Here is a 20,098-nt window from a genome sequence, read left to right as displayed (position 1 = left end):
GTAGTGCTGAACACAGAAGAACAAATGGACGTAGTAAGTTTCCCCTAACAGCAGAAGAAGTGAGAGGAATGAATATTCATCAAAGAATGGCACAAATGTGTGAAGAGCACTGCATGTCTGTTGCAAGGATCAAGGCAAGTCACCAGCGATGCAAGGAAGGATGGATGTCATCGGCCAACACCACACGATCTTGAATGACACACTGCATTGCTGATACCAATGTGCAACATGTGGATGTCCTCATTACTGACGACCTTTGAGTTATGGTGGGAGCCATTGTCCCAAATGTCAGACTGCACATCTGAATTGCACTGGACTTGCAGTGCTCTTCATACACTTGTGCCACACTTTGTTGAATTTCCATTCCTTGCACTCCTTCGGTTGTACAGAAACAGCACTACACCACATTTCTCTTCTTTCAAAACCTACATTTCTCTGTTTTCAGCATGACTGAGTGCAGTGGATGCTGATGCACGCACATGCTTGGTCTGCTGGCATATAGGTGTGCTCTATTGCTCTTCTAGTGGCCATTTTTGGGGGCTCCGTGTGCTGAAGGAGATCATACCTCCTCCTAGTAGCAATGGCATTATAATTCATTAAACAGTTTTTATTTCTTTTTGAAGGACCCTAACACGATTGGAAATGTGACTAATAACAAGTACAATAACAAATTTTCTCTCTCTCTTAATATGGGCTATTCACTTCTTAAACATGTTAGTAAATAAGATGAAATGCTTATCGGCAGTAAATTTTACAACAATTTTTAGAACAAATAATGCAAATTATTCACAATCCTAATTAAGTTGCTTGGTTTATGCGAAACAAATTGTTACCTGGAAGCCTGTTCATATTTACACCCTGTGCAGATAATCCAATCCCCATGTATCCATCTCTGCCTTTACTAACAATTTTCACTTCAAAATAGTACAGACCACAGGCTGCAGGTATAGGGTGAGTGGCCCGTACGCTTGCAGCATCTTTGTGTGTTTTCCCATGACCTGGAAATGAAAAGCAAGCCAGACAATAAGACAGTTATTTTTACGGAATAGTGAACACAGCTGTAGAGACTTGGAGCTTCTGGAGAGGAATTTTACTGATACAATTTTCTATTAGAATCCAAAAAGAATTATACATATAGAATTTTGCATTCATGTGCAAACGTAAAAAAATCCTCATAAATCATGAATGTAAGTGTCTTTGTTAACTTGATGTAATGGCATTTTTCTCTTTATGCTGCCATGCATTTTCTTGATGAGGCATATCGTTATTTTTTTGCATATGTGGTGCATTCTATAATGTAGTGTTTTTTGCATTTACTCTAATAAATTTCCAATGAGGTGAAAACCAAGTCACAACTCCAGAAGTTCCAAATCACCACTTCCCATACCAAACAGTAGTACAAAGTAATATGAGCAATAATGACCTATTTTAGTTTTGTTATTACTAATGATATCCACTTGATAAACACATTAGAATCAGCCCCTTTTCTCATGTTAAATAAGCTTACAACGAAACTTCATGGGATACATAAACAAAGTTGGCTATACATTTTGTCCCTTAATGTATGAATATTTAATTCCTCTGTTAAAAATTATCATATGGGGAAAGCATTTCATATAATAATTATATTTCAAAAATTACTGGTCACGATTTTATTGGTTCTACAGCAAAAATTTGTTTGTACCGTTTATGAATCATCATATGCTAATGAGTTAACATTCTTCTGCAAGGAAACACCTTCATGACAAAAAAATACATTCTGTGCAAGAGATGCTTCTTATAGAGGCAAAGGGGTATTATTTCCATTCATTAGAAATCATGCATTTTATTTTACAGCTGGGACAAGTAGCGTCACAAGTCAGTTAGAATTTAAATTTTTAATGAAAATGAGAAAAAACTCATGAAACAGATTTGTCACATACTGTTCACAAGAAACACACGACTGTTGTAGTATTCACAATTCTCCTGATAAAATTAGCACATTATTTAACTTAGATCATAAAATGCTTCAGGATAACACTGGTTGTAGGACCTTTTTAGTTTTCTACTTTCATTGTATTCCTTAAGCATATGTCTGGCAAGAACTCCTATCTTTTCCACCATTATTGCCCAATTTACATGTCTCCCCAATTACTGTCGTATTACTCCACAAATTCTACATAAATGATTCCATCCATGTAGCAATCTGGTGCAAGAATTCATGACCAAATATAGAACACTTTTTTCCACTGACCAACTGATCTGAATCACTACATTCATAATCTATGATACAAGATTTGTGATCGTTCAGTCCAAAAATGGCAAACACCGAAATGTACTGGAAACTATGAAAAAAAACCGCATCTGTGGAGAATACAGACTTCTTTTACCTGATTCTGCCAGAATCATTTGAGTTTCTCAAGGCTTTCCCAAGCAGTTGCAGTCAAGTACTGGGGTGGTTAGCAAAATCAGAAGACTGTCACTCAAATCTAAGGCTACTATTTTCCAAGAGACCAATGAACAAAATGTCAAAATGTAACACACCAATGTATTACTTCGAACTTTGTATCTGTGTTCTTAACCTCACCTTCCCTCTATGATGTCCAGCTCCTCTAGACATGATCCATAGAGAATTAAAGAGCTCACATAAAAGATTTAATTGTTGGCTGCTGCAACCTACCACATGAAAAGCACAAATGTGAAATAAGTGATAAAAGACAGGAAAAATTCCGAAGACTGACTGGGAGCTGAGCCCCAAACCTTGGGATTTGCTGTCTTGCACTTGCCCACTTAGCCACAACAGTTTCTTCCAAATGGTCAAAAATTTTCAGACCCTCTATTGCACCCACAACATTTAATGTGGCACCAGTGACCTGAGAGTACTGAAATATAGGTAGAATGTGTCAACGTACCTTCTACTAATTTTATATCAAAATGTGTCAATAGAAATAACTGTGTACATAATAACAAGGTGTTCACTTATTGCCTGTCAAGATCAGGCTTCCATCAGAGATTTTACACAAAGTACTTGAGCCCACATCCACTATTATGAATGTAAATGTGAAATGAGACTGTCAGACAAGCATTAAACAGAACCACTGCTCTGGTACACCAACTAGTTTACAGTTAGGGACCTCTGAATTCTAACTTTTACTATACAAATGAATCATCAGGTATCTTCACCAGCTATTGTATAAGAGTTTCATTGTAGCTCGGGTACTGAGTCCAATTAGTGAAAGTTGTGCTGTAGCATAGTTGTTTTCCGATCCCCAGGCCATATTGTGGGGCATGCCAACATTGATTTGTGGGGCTGAGGAGGATGCTTCATGGTGTGCTCCTTCACATGATGTGGTGCTCAGTTAGGTGCATGATAAACTGATGAGAACATAGTTAACGAGAACATAGTTAACAGTGCTCTCCGAATGAGGTATAACAATTATGAAATTTGGAAGCATTTTTATGATGGCTTGGATAGCAGTTGGTTCCTCGTTTATGCAAAGACCATCATTATCGTTGATGTCCAAATGAATGAAGTTTTTGGAAACATTTTAGATAGCAAGTTGCATCCCACACTGTGAAAACAGTTAAGAATCAGAACTTTTAGGCTGCAACTGGATGAGGTCTTTGTCCATAAAACAAGAACCACTGTATTGTGGTTCCAGGGAAGTTGTGTAGCACTGGCCCCCAAAAGTCCTAAAGTATATCTGAGGGATGATTATCACATTGGTTGTGTGCAATTCAATTTGTCTAAAAAGGAAAGATGGTAAGGATTTAGTGTGTACCAAGTGTAGATATATGAAAGCGGAATTTCCCTATAGATGGTGCTAGCCATCAGTGAGACCGCGTCTGCAGCGAAATCTGCTTTCTGCAATGGCTGACGACGAATGTCAACACAGTAACCCAAGTTCTGAACATCGTCATCTGTTTCAAACCCGAAGCTTTCGGCGAATATGCTCTTGGAAAAACACGGTGTTTTGAGTAGTTTATGAAATTCAAAAGTGGTGATTTTGACATGAGAAACGATGAGCGTGGGAAACCACCGAAAACGTTCGAAGATAACGAACTGCAGGCCTAACAGGATGAAGATGATACTCAAACTCAACGGAAACTCGTTGAACAACTGAATGCGACGCAGAAAGCAGTTACTCTTAGGTTGAAAGCTATGGGAAGGTGCAGAAAATGGGTTCCGCATGAATTGAATGAAAGACAGCAAGCGAATCGAAAGACCACTTGTGAAACGCTGCTCGCCAGATGCAAAAGAAAGTCGTTTCTCCATCAAACAATGACAGGTGATGAAAAATGGATGTATTTTGAGAATCCTCGTAAATCAGAAGGGTGTCATCTATTATGAGCTGCTAAAACCTGGTGAAACCGTTAACACTGATCGCTACCGACAGCAAATGATCGATTTAAATCGAACATTACGTGAAAAACGACTGGAATATGAAAAAAAAAACAGCACAAAGTCATATTGCTCCATGATAACGGCCGATCACGCACAGCAAAACGGGTCAGGGAAACGATCGAGGGGTTCAGTTGGGAAATGCTAGGTCATGTGGCTTATTCCCAGGCTTGGCTCCGTCCGATCATCACGTATTTGTATCACTGGGGCACGCTCTCGCTGAAAAACGCTTCAATTCGGATGAAAATATACGAAAATGGCTCACTAACTGGTTCACTTCAAAACAAGATTTTTTCTTTTAAAGCGCAAGCGCGGCATTCATAGCCTGCCAAGGGGGGGGGGGGGGGGAAGAGAAATGGACATTATTTTGAATATTGAATAAGATATTGTTTATCAGTTTCAAACAGCAGACGTTTAATTATTGCAAACAAATGCCGATTTAATACTTCTACACCTGATATTATTCTTGACGACATGGACAAGAGTTGTCGAAGGAGCAACTATTTGATCCATATTTCAATCTGGAAAATAATTTTACATGTATTAACTGTGATACAGAAGATTTCTGTTATTAACAACGACGTGAATGGCACTGGGAAATTCAGAAGACTTTCTGCAGCGCACAGGTGTCATACTCTCTTTGCCTGCAGAGGGTTTCCCTACCGCACAAGCAACGCAAAAGAAAATAATGAGCAATATATGTGTAGCCAAACAAAGGAAGTTTATATATATATATATATATATATATATATATATATATATATATATAATCGCGCGCGCGGAAATGGAATGTGCTCAGATGAATAAATCACATTTCATTATTAGCCAGCTTTCTTGTAAGCTCTAACCTCCTCACAATGTAGGGTAGAAACTACGTCTTCAGGATGACAAAATTAGTAGGAAAGCCTTCTCCGATGATCAAACGCAATAATGTTAAACAATGACGCCTCACAGGCTACTGATTACATTTTATTCATTCATTTATTTTTTAATGTGTTTCATATTCTACATTGAAGGGAAGAACTGGCTGTTCGATATATGACCCATTGAAAACCCGATGATTTTTGCCAAATACGAGGCAAGCCGTTAATGGGGCAGATGGGTCCCAATTGGGAACATTTAGGACAGTGTTTCAATTACTGCCATTTGTCTCACAGGCAAGACAAACCTCCCAAAAATCTTCGTCGGAACCGAGTGACTGGAATTACTTTTAATTTACATTTGGGGCAAATTCATACATGTGTGTGTGTGTGTGTGTGTGTGTGTGTGTGTGTGTGTGCAAGTTGGCTAATTGCTCGACTGTGCAGTGCACCTGCCTTTATTATATTGTTATTACATTAATTACATTACTCTTCATCTCGTTCACCCACAATACGCTCTGCGAAAGGGAAATGTCAACTTGATTGTCAGAAATAAATCCCTGCACCTATCAGGAACCTAACCATCACTTTAAGAGTTTATCGTCTAAAACACTAACCGTACACTACAGAGGCAGTGTTCTGTTAATCGACAAGGAAACTGCTTTTCTGATTATTTGTTTCTTATTTTTATCTTTTTTGCGCGTTTTCATTGGAGTTAGGAGCAGCTAGCATCCATGGAGTATGAGAACTGCTTGAACACTTAGGTTAGGGAAACCATCACAAGCCGAAGCAGCAGCTATTGAAGGTCATGTATATTAGGCCGGGGTCACGCTTCCAGAAGTGCACACACTGCTTGATAAAATACAGCAACTTGACAACTGGGCCAAGATAAGCGCGATTCTGGCTATCTGAGCATCTGAACAGCTTCCGTCCGGCAGCCGTGATTCTGGGCAGAGAGCCCTGTCGGAAAATACTTGTCTGCAGGAAGGCGATGACTCACGCAGCCCAGCGCGCGTGTTACGGGCAACTGCGCACTTCTCTAGGTTCTTCATCCTTCGCCTCTCCTCTTCAAAGAGACTGGGGAGGGGGAGGGGGAGGGGGAGAGGGAGAGGGAGAGGGAGAGGGAGAGGGAGAGAGAGAGAGCGGGCGCGTAAGATCACCGGAATAGCGGGACGCAAAGCAGGATCGCAGCGGCAGAAGCAACGCATCCAAAACTAATTTTTCGCTCTGCAGCGGAGTGTACTGTTTTATTAAACTTCCTGACAGATTAATGATTAAAGCTATGTGCCCGACCAGGACTTGAACACAAAACTTTGCCTTTTGCGTTCAATCCCCCAACCGACTGAGCTACCCAGACAATACACGAAGCCAGCCAAATACCATGGATTCAATTTTAATTTGGTCCTACGATTTCTTTCCACCACTTGTTGATTCTTTCACTTCGGGCAATATGATTCTTATCTGTGAAAAATGTCGAATAGTCCTTGTTTCGACACATAATTGGCTGGTCAATCGAAGGAAGGCGAAGGCATAAGAACTCATTAACGGGACCACGTCTAGCAAAGAATGGGGTGTGCTCAAACCTTTGGGTTGGGAGCAGTTTAATCAAACTTATGATGGAGGCAGGAAGGAAACTGTTTAAGTATAAAACAGTCATTCCATTTTCCACTAATTTCTAAAACTGAACACTAACAAAGAAAATTTGATCTTCAATTCTTAGCAACATCTAATCGATTCTTTTTTTACTTCAAGCAACTTGCAGCTACATCAAGCAGCAAACGGAAGCCACATGCACACTAATTGCCAGAGATAATGTTATTGTGTGTGTGTAACGGGGGAGGGGGGGGGGGTGGTGTTGAGGTAAGGAGGCAAGGAAACAGATTATCCAACAGCCGACAGTAGTAGTTTCTGAGGCGCATTTAAGGTGTCTCCTAGGGCTTGAAAATGACGGAGACAAGAGACAAGACCGAGTGCTGTATGATTCACCGGTAGGTTACAATTGACAGCTCCGCCAGTACTTATTAATCTAGCAGCCGGTAAACAAGTGAGAAAGCTCATCTCACTTCCGTGTTGTTCACACAATACGGCCGGACCTTACGCATTCACTGAATATCAACATGTTAGAAATTTCACTGTGGTCATGAAAAGAACAGCGTCTTTCTCGAGGTCGTATTTTTTCACTCAATGGGAGACGAAGAAATGAAATGTGAAATGTGTTTTATTCATCTCATAACATACAGAATTTTAGAACGTAAGTCTTATGTACAGGAGGCATGTCAGGGATACAGTTTAAATTGTCGAACTTACATGATTATTTATTGAAGAATATATACAAGGTTCTTTCTAGTGCTATTTCAGGATCTGCATATGCTCTAACTAGCACAAATCTGTATTTCATCTTAAAGATCCAGCCCAAAGTATCACTTCGCCCTTCATGGCATTGCCTAGCCATATGCCCCTAACGATTGCATGAATAACATTTAACTGGAACTGGTTCCGTACATGGCGCTACGTGGTCCTCAAGGTAACATTTACATCTAACAGGGACTAACCACTCATGACTACCATTACCTCTAAAACTAGACAAATCCGCTGATTCTCTCTTGCAATAAAATCTACTTTATTAAATGCATGGCTGTCAAACCTTTCTCCGTGACCAAAATACAATCAAAATTTTTTGGGCTCGCCATACCACACGCTGTATGTTCTGATGTTGCTCTAAGAAGGTGATGTCAATGATCTGAGACCAGTGTAGACGGCCCATGGCCTATTACCCATGGAGAACGAAATGAGACATCAGGATGACAATAGATTTGTTTAATTAACTTGCTTATTTCAGTCACAGGTCATAGTACATCACCAACATCTTGGTGGAGGGGACCAGTTGCCTCTCACGCAAAGCAATAGAAACATGGCACTGCTGACAGTGCAAAGAGTGGGGCTATGCACGGTATCACTCGGTTGCTACTGTCAGCAACGTCTCCGACTGTGATTAATGTGTGGCAATGCAGCTGATGACACGTGGAGGTGGTCGTGACCTCCCTCCAGTAAGCAGGTGGCTCTCTGCTCTGGCGGCAGCTGCGCTCATGACTCAGGGCAGGCTGCCCCATCCCATGGTTGAACAGCAGACCCCATACTACATTCTAGGATGTTGTTCTGGGTGTCACAGGCGTGTGGTGTAGGGTGAGGTATTTTAGTACACAAATGGCTGAGTACTTATACGCTCCAGGCTATGTTCATTTAGGGATTTAGGCACGTGCTCCAACACTTCCGTGGTACCAAGTGAAGAGAGGTTTCTGTCCTTCCACTAGCATATTGTCCATTGGCTGTTGCTATAGAAAGCTCAGCTGGCTCTGCTTCGAAACACTTGTCGAGCATGCAAGACCATCAAATAGCGATCATAGATTATGCAATGAAGATGCTATCAGTCAGGGGCAGCCCAGTATGGTTAAAGAGAAAACTCGAACCAAAATGACATATTAGGAGAGAGCCATGGAGAGATGAGCAGAGTCCCATGGAATTGACATTAGGCAGCCGAGAGAAATGGTTTACAATGGCAAGTGTGACACCAGAGGTATCAGTAGGAATCCAGGCAGAATCTGACAGAACAGTGAAGAAATAAGAAGTGATAGAGCATCTTATGCAAATAAAGAAGCAAGGGACAAAGATTTTGAGCAACAAACAGAAAGGAATGAGAGCCTCTGTGATGTTATTCTAATAGGCTCACGAGAAGAAAATATTTTGAGGATTGAAGTGCAGAACACAGACCTGACGAAAGGAACAGTGGAGAAGCAGCAACCTTGGTGGTCATGCAGAGAGGCACTTTTGTCGCAAGTACTCCGAATACCACAGAATAAGAAGCCTATTGCATGAATAGAACCAATACATGACAAGGGAGATGGCAAGGAATGCCATAAACATAGTGTAGTTTCAGTGAACCAAGGGCAAGGTCACAAATTGGCACATTAAAGGAAATCGTGTGAATGGATCATTAAACAAATACGAAAGGACTTCAGTTAATGAACTGTGAGTTACATTAGATTAGACTTACGGATTCTAATACATCTTCCTACGCCTGAAATATGCACTGACTAAACTTCTATATCAACAGTAGCTACGATGTGCAAAGCGTAGGAAGATTTCCTTTCTTCAAAGCATCCGTTTTTTAATTCGATGAGTAATAAATCTGCAGCTGTTTTATGAAAACGTAGATTGATTAAATTGTTGTACGTGAACTATGATTAATGATACAGCAGCCTTGGTAACACTCAGCAGATCTACTAGTAACTTCTCTATAGTATAGTTACTTATTCTAATTATTTTCTTTGACACTGGACTGCACGGAACATAATGAATGATCGAACGAATAAATTATCAAGTCTGTGTTATTATCACGTAGCCGTTTAACAACTCACCTTACTGAACCGAAACAATTGGTTTTCAAATACTGCGAGCAACTGGGTGAAAAATCAAAGTGATAGTTTTCTTGTTTTGAAAAACAGTATACTTATACTCAGTCATCACGTTATTACTTTTCGACGTATTACATGATGCACTCATTATCCGAGAACGAATGGAGGATACCTGAAGAGGCTACCAGGTTATCCATGCACTTTTTCTTAGCTCACAGTTCCCTAAGCCTCTTCCGGAAAAGTATAGTAGCGTACTACAACATACATCTACATGACTATGCTGCAATTCACACTTAACTGCCTGGCAGAGGGTTCTTTGTACCCTACTACCTTCAGACTATTTCTCTATTGTTCCGCTCTAACAGTCCGCATGAAAAATGGACACTTAAATATTTCTGTGTAGGTTCTGATTTATTTTACTGCGATGATCATTTCTCCATACGTAGGTCCGTGACAGTAAAATATTTTCGCATTCACAGGAGAAAGTTGGTGATTGAAACTAGGTGAAAATATCTCGCCGCACCGAGAAAAGCCTTTGTTTTAATGATTGCCGTCCCAACTCGCTTATCATATCTGTGGCACACTCTCCCCTATTCCGCGCTAATACAAAACGAGCTGCCCTTCATTTGGACTTTTTCGATCTTCTCCGTCAGTCCCATCTAGTAAGGGTCCCATACCGCATAGCAATACTCAACCAGAGCACGGACAAATGTAGTGTAGGCAGTCTCTTCAGTAGAAATGTTCCATCTTACAAGTGTTGTGTCAATAAAATACAGTCTTTGGTATGCCTTCCCCCACAACGTTAGCCTGCTGATCGTTCCACTGTCAGCCGTTAGTGATTGTAATTTCTAGGTATGTTGTTGAACTCACAGCCTTTAAATTTATGTGATTTATCGTATAATCGAAATTTAACGGAATACTTTTCGTACTCATGTGGATGACCTCGCACTTTCCTTATCCCGAGACAATTGTCACTTTTCGCACCATACAATCATTTTGCCATTAGTTTTGTCTTCTCACGAGTTTACTAGACGGTAAATCATAACATCATCTGCAAACGATGTAAGAGGGTTACAAAGATTGTCTCTTATATCATGTATGTAGATTAGGAACAGCACAGAGCCTGTAACACTTGTGGAACGAGGGGTAGCACTTTTGTTTTATTGGATGGTTTCCGTCGATTACTATGTACTGCAACCTTTGTGAAAGGAAATCACGAATACAGGCTCGCACAACTGAAGCAATACTCCACAGGCACGCACTTTGATCGTGTCTCGCCTCTGTGAGGAACGGTCTCAAAAGCCTTCTGGAGACCTAGAAACATGGATCAATTTGAGATACCATCGTCGCTAGCACTCATTACTTCGTACGAATACAGAGCCAGTTGTGTTTCACAACAATGATATTGACCCTTTTCTTTCAGGTAATTCATAATGTTGGAACCAGTGGCAGATACATATATACATATGCGCGGGGGGGGGTGGGGAGGGGGTGGGGTGGGGGGGGGCTTGCTGGACCGCCTGCGCAGCCCCTGCCACTCAGCCCGTACGCTACTCGTTCGTTTCTTTCGTCAGTCGACTCGACTGAATCGAGTTATCGAGTAGTTGTACTTTCCTATGTAGCACGCGAGTCTGCATCAAAGTATTTTATGTTTCTGTCTGGCACATAGATAGCTAACACATACCTACGAGAAAAGTTGCGGCCATTCTAGTGATGTCGATACTTTATCCTGTCTGGCATTTGCTCGAGAAAAGTTCCGAATATTCAACGTTTTCTTGTGCAGAGAACCTTCAATACGTAGCGTTATAAATATGGAATATTCGCCGAATAGAAAGCTAGTTTACATTCAGAAGCAGAAATATCACGACGAAGTCCTAGTTGTAGTAAGTGCAAGTGTGAAGATCTGTTCACACTCCATGAAAGTCTGGAAGTGAACATTCTGGCAGCGAATGTTCTCAAACAAACCGAACCACATATATAAGGGAAGAAGAGTCGCTGTCAGGTAGTCAGTTTGAAAGCTACAATCGTGATAACTTGGAAGTGATAAAAAGTGAACAACTGCGATTATTGGCTATTACCACGTACTTCCGTCAGTGTTGTGCTTAGTGATATTAGAAATACACGGAGTGTGACCGTGTGTGTTTTACTACTAAGTGTACTAGTGTTGCATTTTTCAGCGCGAATAAAGGGTTTATTCGAGAATAATTGGTATCTAATTTACCTTCGTCGTAACAATATAATAAAATATACCGTTATGTAATAAGGAAAAGAAAAGTACAAACATCTGAAGATTCCGGTCATCATTCAGCCGCAAAAACACCACCACATGTGCAGACAGAGCCCAGCACTTCGTCAAAACTTCCACAACAATGTACGACGATGTAATTAACCAGTTTGCCCGGGAAAATAGGCGCATAGAATATGTCATTAAAAGAAGAGAACCACAATTGTAACATTTTTATATCATAAGATGGCATTGTCTTGTACATGTGTATAATCAATTTAAATCAAACCTTCTTAAACTTTGCATGTGTCTCGACTATTTTTTATTACGGTAAAAGTAAAGGGAGCGCAAGATATCTTTAGCGTCCCCTCCTTGAGGTTTTTCTGTATCCGCCACTGGTTGGAACACAGTATATGTTCCACAATCCTACTGCAAGTCTACGTCAGTGGTATCTATCTGTAATTCATCGGATTAGTTACTTCTATTTCCTTTCTTGACTGTTGGTGTGACCTGCGCAACTTTCAAGTGTTTTTTGGCACGGGTGTTTCCTCGAGAGAGCGGTTGTATACGCCTGCTGAGTATGGCGCTATCGTATCAGCTTACTATGGAAGGAACCTAAGTGGTATATTATCTGGACCGGAAGACTTGCCTTTATTAAGTGATTTAAACAATTTTCCTACACCAAGGATATCTGCTGCAAGTTACTCATGTTGGCAACAGTTCTTGATTAGAATGCTGTTATATTTACTTTATCTTCTTTGGTGAAGGAATTTCGGAAAATTGAGTTTAATAACTCTGTTTCATTGACGCTGTCATCGGTAATATTACCATTGGTATAGCGCAGTGAAGGTATTGTGTGTTGTCGCTCGTGTACTTTACATACGAGCAGAGTATCTTTGAAGTTGGTCAGATTTCGAGACAGAGTTTCGTGGTGGAAACTATTAACCATATCTCGCATTCTAGTCCAAGTTTAGAGCTTCAGTAAAACATCGCCGATTTTGAAATTTTGTGTTCTTTTAAACAGCATTCTGACCTGTTTCGTATATCATGTGGGATCACTACCGTATTTTATTAATTTATTCCGTAAAAATCTCACAACTGCCACAGATATTATTTCCTTGAATTTAAGCAATACCCATTGGCAACAGTCTCAAGATGCAGCTCTCGAATTTTCATCCGCGCCTGCGTTCCCAATGTGAGATTTCTTGCCATCTGCCATACCTCTAAAGAAAATCGTGTTATCTGAATGACGCAAGGCTACATCCACTTCTAATGGATAGCGTTTTACTTTTCGTATGAAAGTAGCTTTTTTATAAAGTAGCTTTTTTATAAGAGCGTTTGCTTTGTTGTGCAGTCTCTCTCATACGATTTTGAAGAAACTCTTCGTAAAAAATTAGGACAATGTTTATTTTAAATTTACAATTTTATTCACGTTTATTTGTAACGGAAAACGACTACGATTTTTTCCTGTTGCAAGAGGAAGAAACATCTACGAAAGACATCGCAGCACTCCCTGGAGCTTTGAGTGAAGGGTCATCAACTCAGCTCACATCTACACGCAGCAACCTCAGTCCCTACCTACACCAAGGCGGCGGAAATATACATTACACAAATACAAAAGCATGGTACTGCTGCTACTACATACACAAATACGCAAGAAATTTAAAAATTCAAACTAAAATACAAATAGTAAATAAAAAACAGGAATTTTTTGGTATTGGAAGCTTTTTACAACTTATAAACGAAACTATGTACTCTGATGTGCTGCCGACGATACAGGATTTGCTGCCCAACTAAGTACACCATACTTGCTTTGGTAAGGCTATAACAAAGTATTTGCCAACTATATCTCTCCTTTCGTTCGAGGATACGCTTCACGCAACTGAACTATATTTATTGGTCTACTGTCTGCAATGGCAGTATTACTAGTCATTCCTCTTCAGTTCTGATCTTCTGCCAGTCGAACGGAATAGATGGCAGCGAGAAATCGTGATACAATTAACCTGTTGTCACGAAAAAGCTATGAGCTCAGTAGGTGCAGATCTTTAAAACAACTTACACAGATACCGTGATTGTTCAAATTTAAGTAACTCTTCAATAAATGAATCGGTATACTAATATGATTCAGACACGTATGACAAGTAACTAAGAAGGAAGAATACCATGATACGCTGTAGAATTCATATTAGTGGCCTCATTTTGATTTATACAAACAAATTACCGATTTCGCGTTTGCAGCCAAAATCAGAATTTCTAGTTTGGGGCCTCTTAGCACATACAGTTTTCAGTATCCGTCCCCGTAAAGTTATTCTGGTTCAAAGGAGTGTTCGACTAATTTCAGATCACTGTGGCAACTGCAATTAAGTATGCCGTTAATTACATGAATCACACAGGACAAAGAAAGGTGGCAAGCAATACTGGTACTATTAAATGACGACCACGACAATGAAATCTATGTAGCGTAAAATTTTGAAGTAGAATATCCGCTTCGCTAAAGACAAATAGCCCGTTTTACAAACTGTCTCAATATGTAATTGTTGCGTTCACAGGTAGCCAGTAACTGTCATCCGTAACACAACTGCAACTGCAGCACAGAATACAGATAAGTGATGCTCAACAACTTGTCACACCATCGCCAAACATTTGTTAATGAATTATCTTCCACGAAAGCAAACTGTAGTCACTGCACACAGTTTAGAACGATTTTTATCTTGTAAACATTTGTAAAATACACTGAAGAGCCAAAGAAATTGGTACACTTGCCTAACACCGTGTAGGCACCCGCGAGCACTGAGAAGTGGTGCTACACGACGTGGCATGGACTCGACTAATGTCTGAAGTAGTGCTGGGAGGGAATTGACACCATGAATCCTGCAGGGCTGACCATAAATTCGTAATAGTACGAGGGGCTAGTAATCTATTCTGAACAGCATTTCCCAAGGCATCCCAGCTATGCTCAATAATGTTCACATTTGGGGAGTCTGGTGGCCAGTGTTTAAACTCACAAGTGTTTAAACTCACAAGTGTTTAAACTCACAAGTGTTTAAACTCACAAGTGTTTAAACTCACAAGTGTTTAAACTCACAAGTGTTTAAACTCACAAGTGTTTAAACTCACAAGTGTTTAAACTCACAAGTGTTTAAACTCACAAGACTGTTCCTGGAGCCACTCTGTAGAAATTCTGGACGTGTGAGGTGTCACATTGTCCTGTTGGAATTGGCCACGTCTGTCGGAATGCACAATGGACATGAATCGATGCAAATCATCAGACAGAATGCTTACGTGTATGTCACCTGTCAGAGTAGTACCTAGACGAATCTGGGGCCCCTCATCACTCGAACTGCACAGGCCCCCACCATTATAGATCCCCCACCAGCTTTAACTGTACCCTGCTGACACACAGGGTCCATGGATTCATGAGGTTGTCTCCATACCCGTACATCCATCTGCTCGATACAATTTGAAACGAGACTCAGACCAGTCAACATGTTTCCAGTCATCAACAGTCCAATGTCTGTGTTGACGGGCCGAGGCAAGGTGTAAAGCTTTGTGTCGTGCAGTCAAGGGTACACGAGTGGGCCTTCGGCTGTTTTCTTGAATGGTTCGCACGCAGACACTTGTTGATGGCCCAGCATTGAAATCTGCCGCAATTTGTGGAAGGACTGCACTTCTGTCACGTTGAACGATTCGCGGTTTTTGGTCCCGTTCTTGCAGGATCTTTTTCCGGCCGCAACTATGTCTGAGATTTGATGTTTTATCGTATTCCTGATATTCGAGGTACACTCGTGAAATGGTCGTACAGGAAAATCCCCACTTCGTTACGTCGGAGATGCTGTATCCCATCGCTCGTGCGCCGACTATAACACCACGTTCGGACTCACTCAAATCTTGATAACTTGCCATTCTGGCAGCAGTAACCGATCTAACAACTGCGCCAGACACTTCTTGTCTTACATATGCGTTGCCGACCGCAGCGCCGTATTCTGCCTGTTTACAAATATCTCTATTTGAATACGCATACTTATACCATTATTTTCGGCGCTTCAGTGTATTTTAGAGTTCCTGCGGCAACACACTTCATTTTACTGGACTGGATAACGTACAGTGAAACGTAGCACATCGCACAGCTTTAAATGTGCGTGGGCGTCACCAAACAATAGAAGCATTGCATGTTACCTATCTTTCGTCATGTACTAATAAAAATTGATTTTTATGTGCTAATTACTGTTCACGTACCTAACGGCTTACCTAACCTGCAATTGGCACAGTGCTCTGGAATCAGTCAAATATTATCAAATATACCAAAACTGGTATATGGCAACAGATACTGTGACACTAAACTAGATAGGAGATGCCTGCAAAGCTGAAACCGGTACTTATTTCAAACGTTGACTGCCTTGTGCCTAGTCTGGACCGGCGGCAAAATGTCCATCACTAACCGTATGGCTGTCAACGTGATAAATGAACAATAATGTGACCAATACGGTGAGTCTTTAGTGTATTTAGATATCAAGATAGGAATAGGGAGAACAGAGAACCACAAGGCACCAAGAAAAGAGTTTTGGATAACTCAAATGTTTGGACTACACATCCGAGAACTACTACAATACTGTAGTCTAGGTATCGGGACCATTGTACGTCTCGGCCGGGTGTAATCGGGTAGTTCTCGAATTTTCATCCAGCGCGCCTGCGTTCACAATGTGAGATTCCACGCCATCTGCTATACCTCTAAGGAAAATCGTGTTATCCGAATGACGCAAGGCTGCATCCATTTCTAATGTTAGTCTTTTGGATAGCGTTTTACTTTTCGTATAAAAGCAGCTTTTTTATAAGAGCGATTTCTTTGTTGTGCAGTCTCTCTCATACATTTTGAAGAAACTCTTCGTAAAAATTAAGCCAATGTTTATTTTAAATTTACAATTTTATTCATGTTTATTTGTAGCGGAAAATGATTACGCTTTTTCCTGTTGCAAGAGAAAGAAACATCTACGAAAGACGTCGCTCACAAAACACTTGTAAGATCGATTTTAGAATAGTGCTCATCAGTTAGGGCCCCATACCGGGTCGGGTTAATAGAGGAAGTAGGAAAGATCCAAGGAAGGGTGGCACGCTTCGTCACCGTGTCGTGTAGTGAACGCGATAGCGTTACAGGGGTGCACCACAAACTCTAGTGGTAGACGGTACATTGTTTATCGCGGAGAGATTTACTGCTTAAATTCCGAGACTGTCCGTTCTAAGAAGGGTCAGGCAATACACACTGCCGGAAGAGGAATAAAATAAAAATAAAAAATGCAACCCCCTCACAAGGTCGTTTTATTGGCAAATGATGTGACGGATAGTTCATAAACGTGGGACAATAAATGATAAATTCAAACTAAATAAAACATATTTGCCACAGTAAAGGATGCCTGAATATTCGTATCAATACCCCCCCCTCCCTCTCTCTCTCTCTCTCTCTCTCTCTCTCTCTCTCTCTCTCGGCAACGTAAGCGTGTATTCTCGCATGCAAACAATCATAAAAGTGCCAAATGGTATTCAGCGATAGATTGTCCCAAGCACCTTGCAGCTTTTCTTGCAACTCTTACACCATGAAGAACACGTTGCGTCACAGAAGCAGTATGTGGATGTGAACTGTACTGCTGAAACAGCAGGTCGCCTTCTAATCGAAGAAATGGCAGCACCACGGGTCAGCTGGACGAGGGTTTGAACCGTTGTCCTCCAGAAGGCCAGTCCAGTGTGGTAACCACTGAATACCACGGGGTAACCACCTGGGCAATGTAGAGGGTGCTGAGTACCTTATCTTGCAGAAATATCAAATGTGACCGCGAGTTGTGACTGATGGCACCTCACACCATGAAGGCTGGTACGGGACCTGAGTGTCGTGGGCGAATGCTCTCCGAACAGGCAGCTTATCGGGTCTACGCCGTATCCGCGAACGTCCATAACTCGCTTACAGACAGAGCTTACTCTCATCGCTGAAAGCAAGAGAGCGCCATTCCACTCTCCATTAAACTCTTCCAGGACACCAGAATAGCTATGCTTGATGGTGTCGTGGTTGTCAACGGTAGTCTGGCCAGAGGCTCACGTGATCTTAATCCTGCTGCAAGGAGACGGTGCCCAATGGTCTTTGATGACACATCAGGTGCAACACATGCCCGGATTTTGTCCCTCCATAATGTTCGGTCAACCCTCGCTGTCGCACAATGCATCGATCCTGAAGTGCGTTTGTACTATGCAAACGTCTAGAAACTGGACTAAGGTGTGGGAATTTTCGACAGAGCACACCTGAAAGCAGCGACTCAGTACCCATAGATTGTGCCCAACATGTTAGCAATCTGTCGATGCGCCGATCCAGCCTCCCTTAGGCCACGATGCGACCCGTTTCAAATCGTTAGAGTTGTTCATACACCCCACCGGGAGACTGAATGCCGCCTGATGACGTTGCAGGAACATTATGCGATGATGGAAGTACTGTATGAACTGAGCAGAGACTACAGGGACTCCACATGGCGAAATCCACTGACATCAGCGACACTGAAAGGTGGCTGAATGTTATGATCCAGCACCTGGTAACGAGAGTCTGGGAAACAGAGAAGCTGTTCGCGCGTGCTGCTGTCCTGAACATCTACAGAAAGTGCTTGAAAGACAGTGAAATGACGAGTGGGCGACAAGGTTTCTGACGTCCACGCCTCGCCGCAGAAAGTGGGAGGTCGGAGGCTTTCCCGCTCTGCAGAGCAGGGTAAGAGCTGTTGGTGATCTGACGACAGAGTACAATGCTGATGCAAGCACAAGCACACTGTTTAGCGCACACTGCTGAAAACGAGGTTGCTATCTACCAATAATATTCCCAAGCTGACCACCGACATCGTCTATTATTGGACAGGGGAAGGGAGCATCGAGATTCGACCGCGGATTCAGTGAAACTTGACGCCTGGTCGGGTGAATTGCTCGATGGTTGTGCCCGGCTATGCAGTCAACCAAGCGAATGGCTGCTCGAAACATGCATCGCGCCAAGGACGCAGGCCGATGGGGCAGTATTGTGTTACGGGGGACACTCGCCAAACTTTCCATGGGGCCTATGATAGTAATGGAATGTACCGTAACAGCTGTGAACTACGTGAACACTATTGCACACCACTGCATCCCCTTCATGCTTGACCTCTTCCCTGATATTATGGCATCTTCCAGCAGCGTTAACTGTCTGTTTCACATGCTAAAATGGGTTGAGTACCAGTATAGCGATATCACGCTGAAGTATTGACAACAAATTTCTTTTGATCTGGACTCGATGAGACATTTGGGACGGTACCGGACACCAGCTCCGCGCCTACAATCACCGGCCCGTAATATATAGAAACCTATGGACACGTCGAATCTATGTCGCGCAGAAATGTTGCATTCCAAAGAACACCAACACGCTGTTATGCAAATGGTCGTAATTTTTTTTGCGTCATCAGTGTAGGATATGTATAAAGGTGGGCAGCGCGGAAGGTCAGAGGATTGTTGGATGTATAAGAGAATATAAAGAAAATGTTGGAAACCCTGGACTGGTAGACGCATGAAAGATACACACAAACTATCCAGTCAAACCCTACTTACAAAGTTGCAAATGGTTCAAAATGGCTCTGAGCACTATGGGACTTAACATTTGAGGTAATCAGTCCCCTAGAACTTAGAACTACTTTAACCTAACTAAGCTAAGGACATTACACACATCCATGCCCGAGGCAGGATTCGAACCTGCGACCGTAGCGGTCGCGCGGTTCCAGACTGAAGCACCTAGAACCGCTCGGTCACACCGGCCGGCTACAAAGTTGCAAGAAACAGCTCTAACCGGTGAACCTAGGAATTACTACAGGCCCCAACGTATCGCTGCCGTACAGAGCCCGAAGACAAGATTAGATTAATAATTACAGAGCGCACAGTGGCGTTCAAAGTCGTTCTTCCCGCGTTCGATACGCAAATGGAACGAGTAGCAGTTATTGTAACTGCTACAGTGGGAAGTACCATCTGTCATGCACTTTGTAGTAGTCTGCGGGGCTAAGTTTAGGTTCAAGTATCCTCAATTTCGTAACACTACTACGGTTTACATACGACGCACGCAGCTGTACAGCAGTGGTTCAGCAACGTCCAACGTTCTACAGCAGTTTATACCGGGATGTCGCAGAGGGAACGTGAGAATGCATGCGTGCAGAAGGAAAACGCAGGCAGGAGCAACAGC

The 20,098-nt window shown here is 41.9% G+C and overlaps 1 protein-coding gene across 1 annotated transcript in view; it reads right to left on the bottom strand.

Annotated features, from left to right (window-relative positions):
- LOC124799303 (ran-binding protein 9) overlaps positions 1 to 20,098 on the bottom strand; it is a 226,517-nt gene that overhangs the window by 55,629 nt on the left and 150,790 nt on the right. The window contains exon 2 of the mRNA XM_047262890.1: positions 834 to 998. Within this exon, the coding sequence (XP_047118846.1) occupies positions 834 to 998 (165 nt within the window). The remainder of the gene's footprint in view (positions 1 to 833; positions 999 to 20,098) is intronic.

This window comes from Schistocerca piceifrons, chromosome 5 (genome assembly GCF_021461385.2).
Source record: "Schistocerca piceifrons isolate TAMUIC-IGC-003096 chromosome 5, iqSchPice1.1, whole genome shotgun sequence".
Lineage (NCBI taxonomy): Eukaryota > Metazoa > Arthropoda > Insecta > Orthoptera > Acrididae > Schistocerca > Schistocerca piceifrons.
This window is presented reverse-complemented; position numbering and strand designations above follow the sequence as displayed.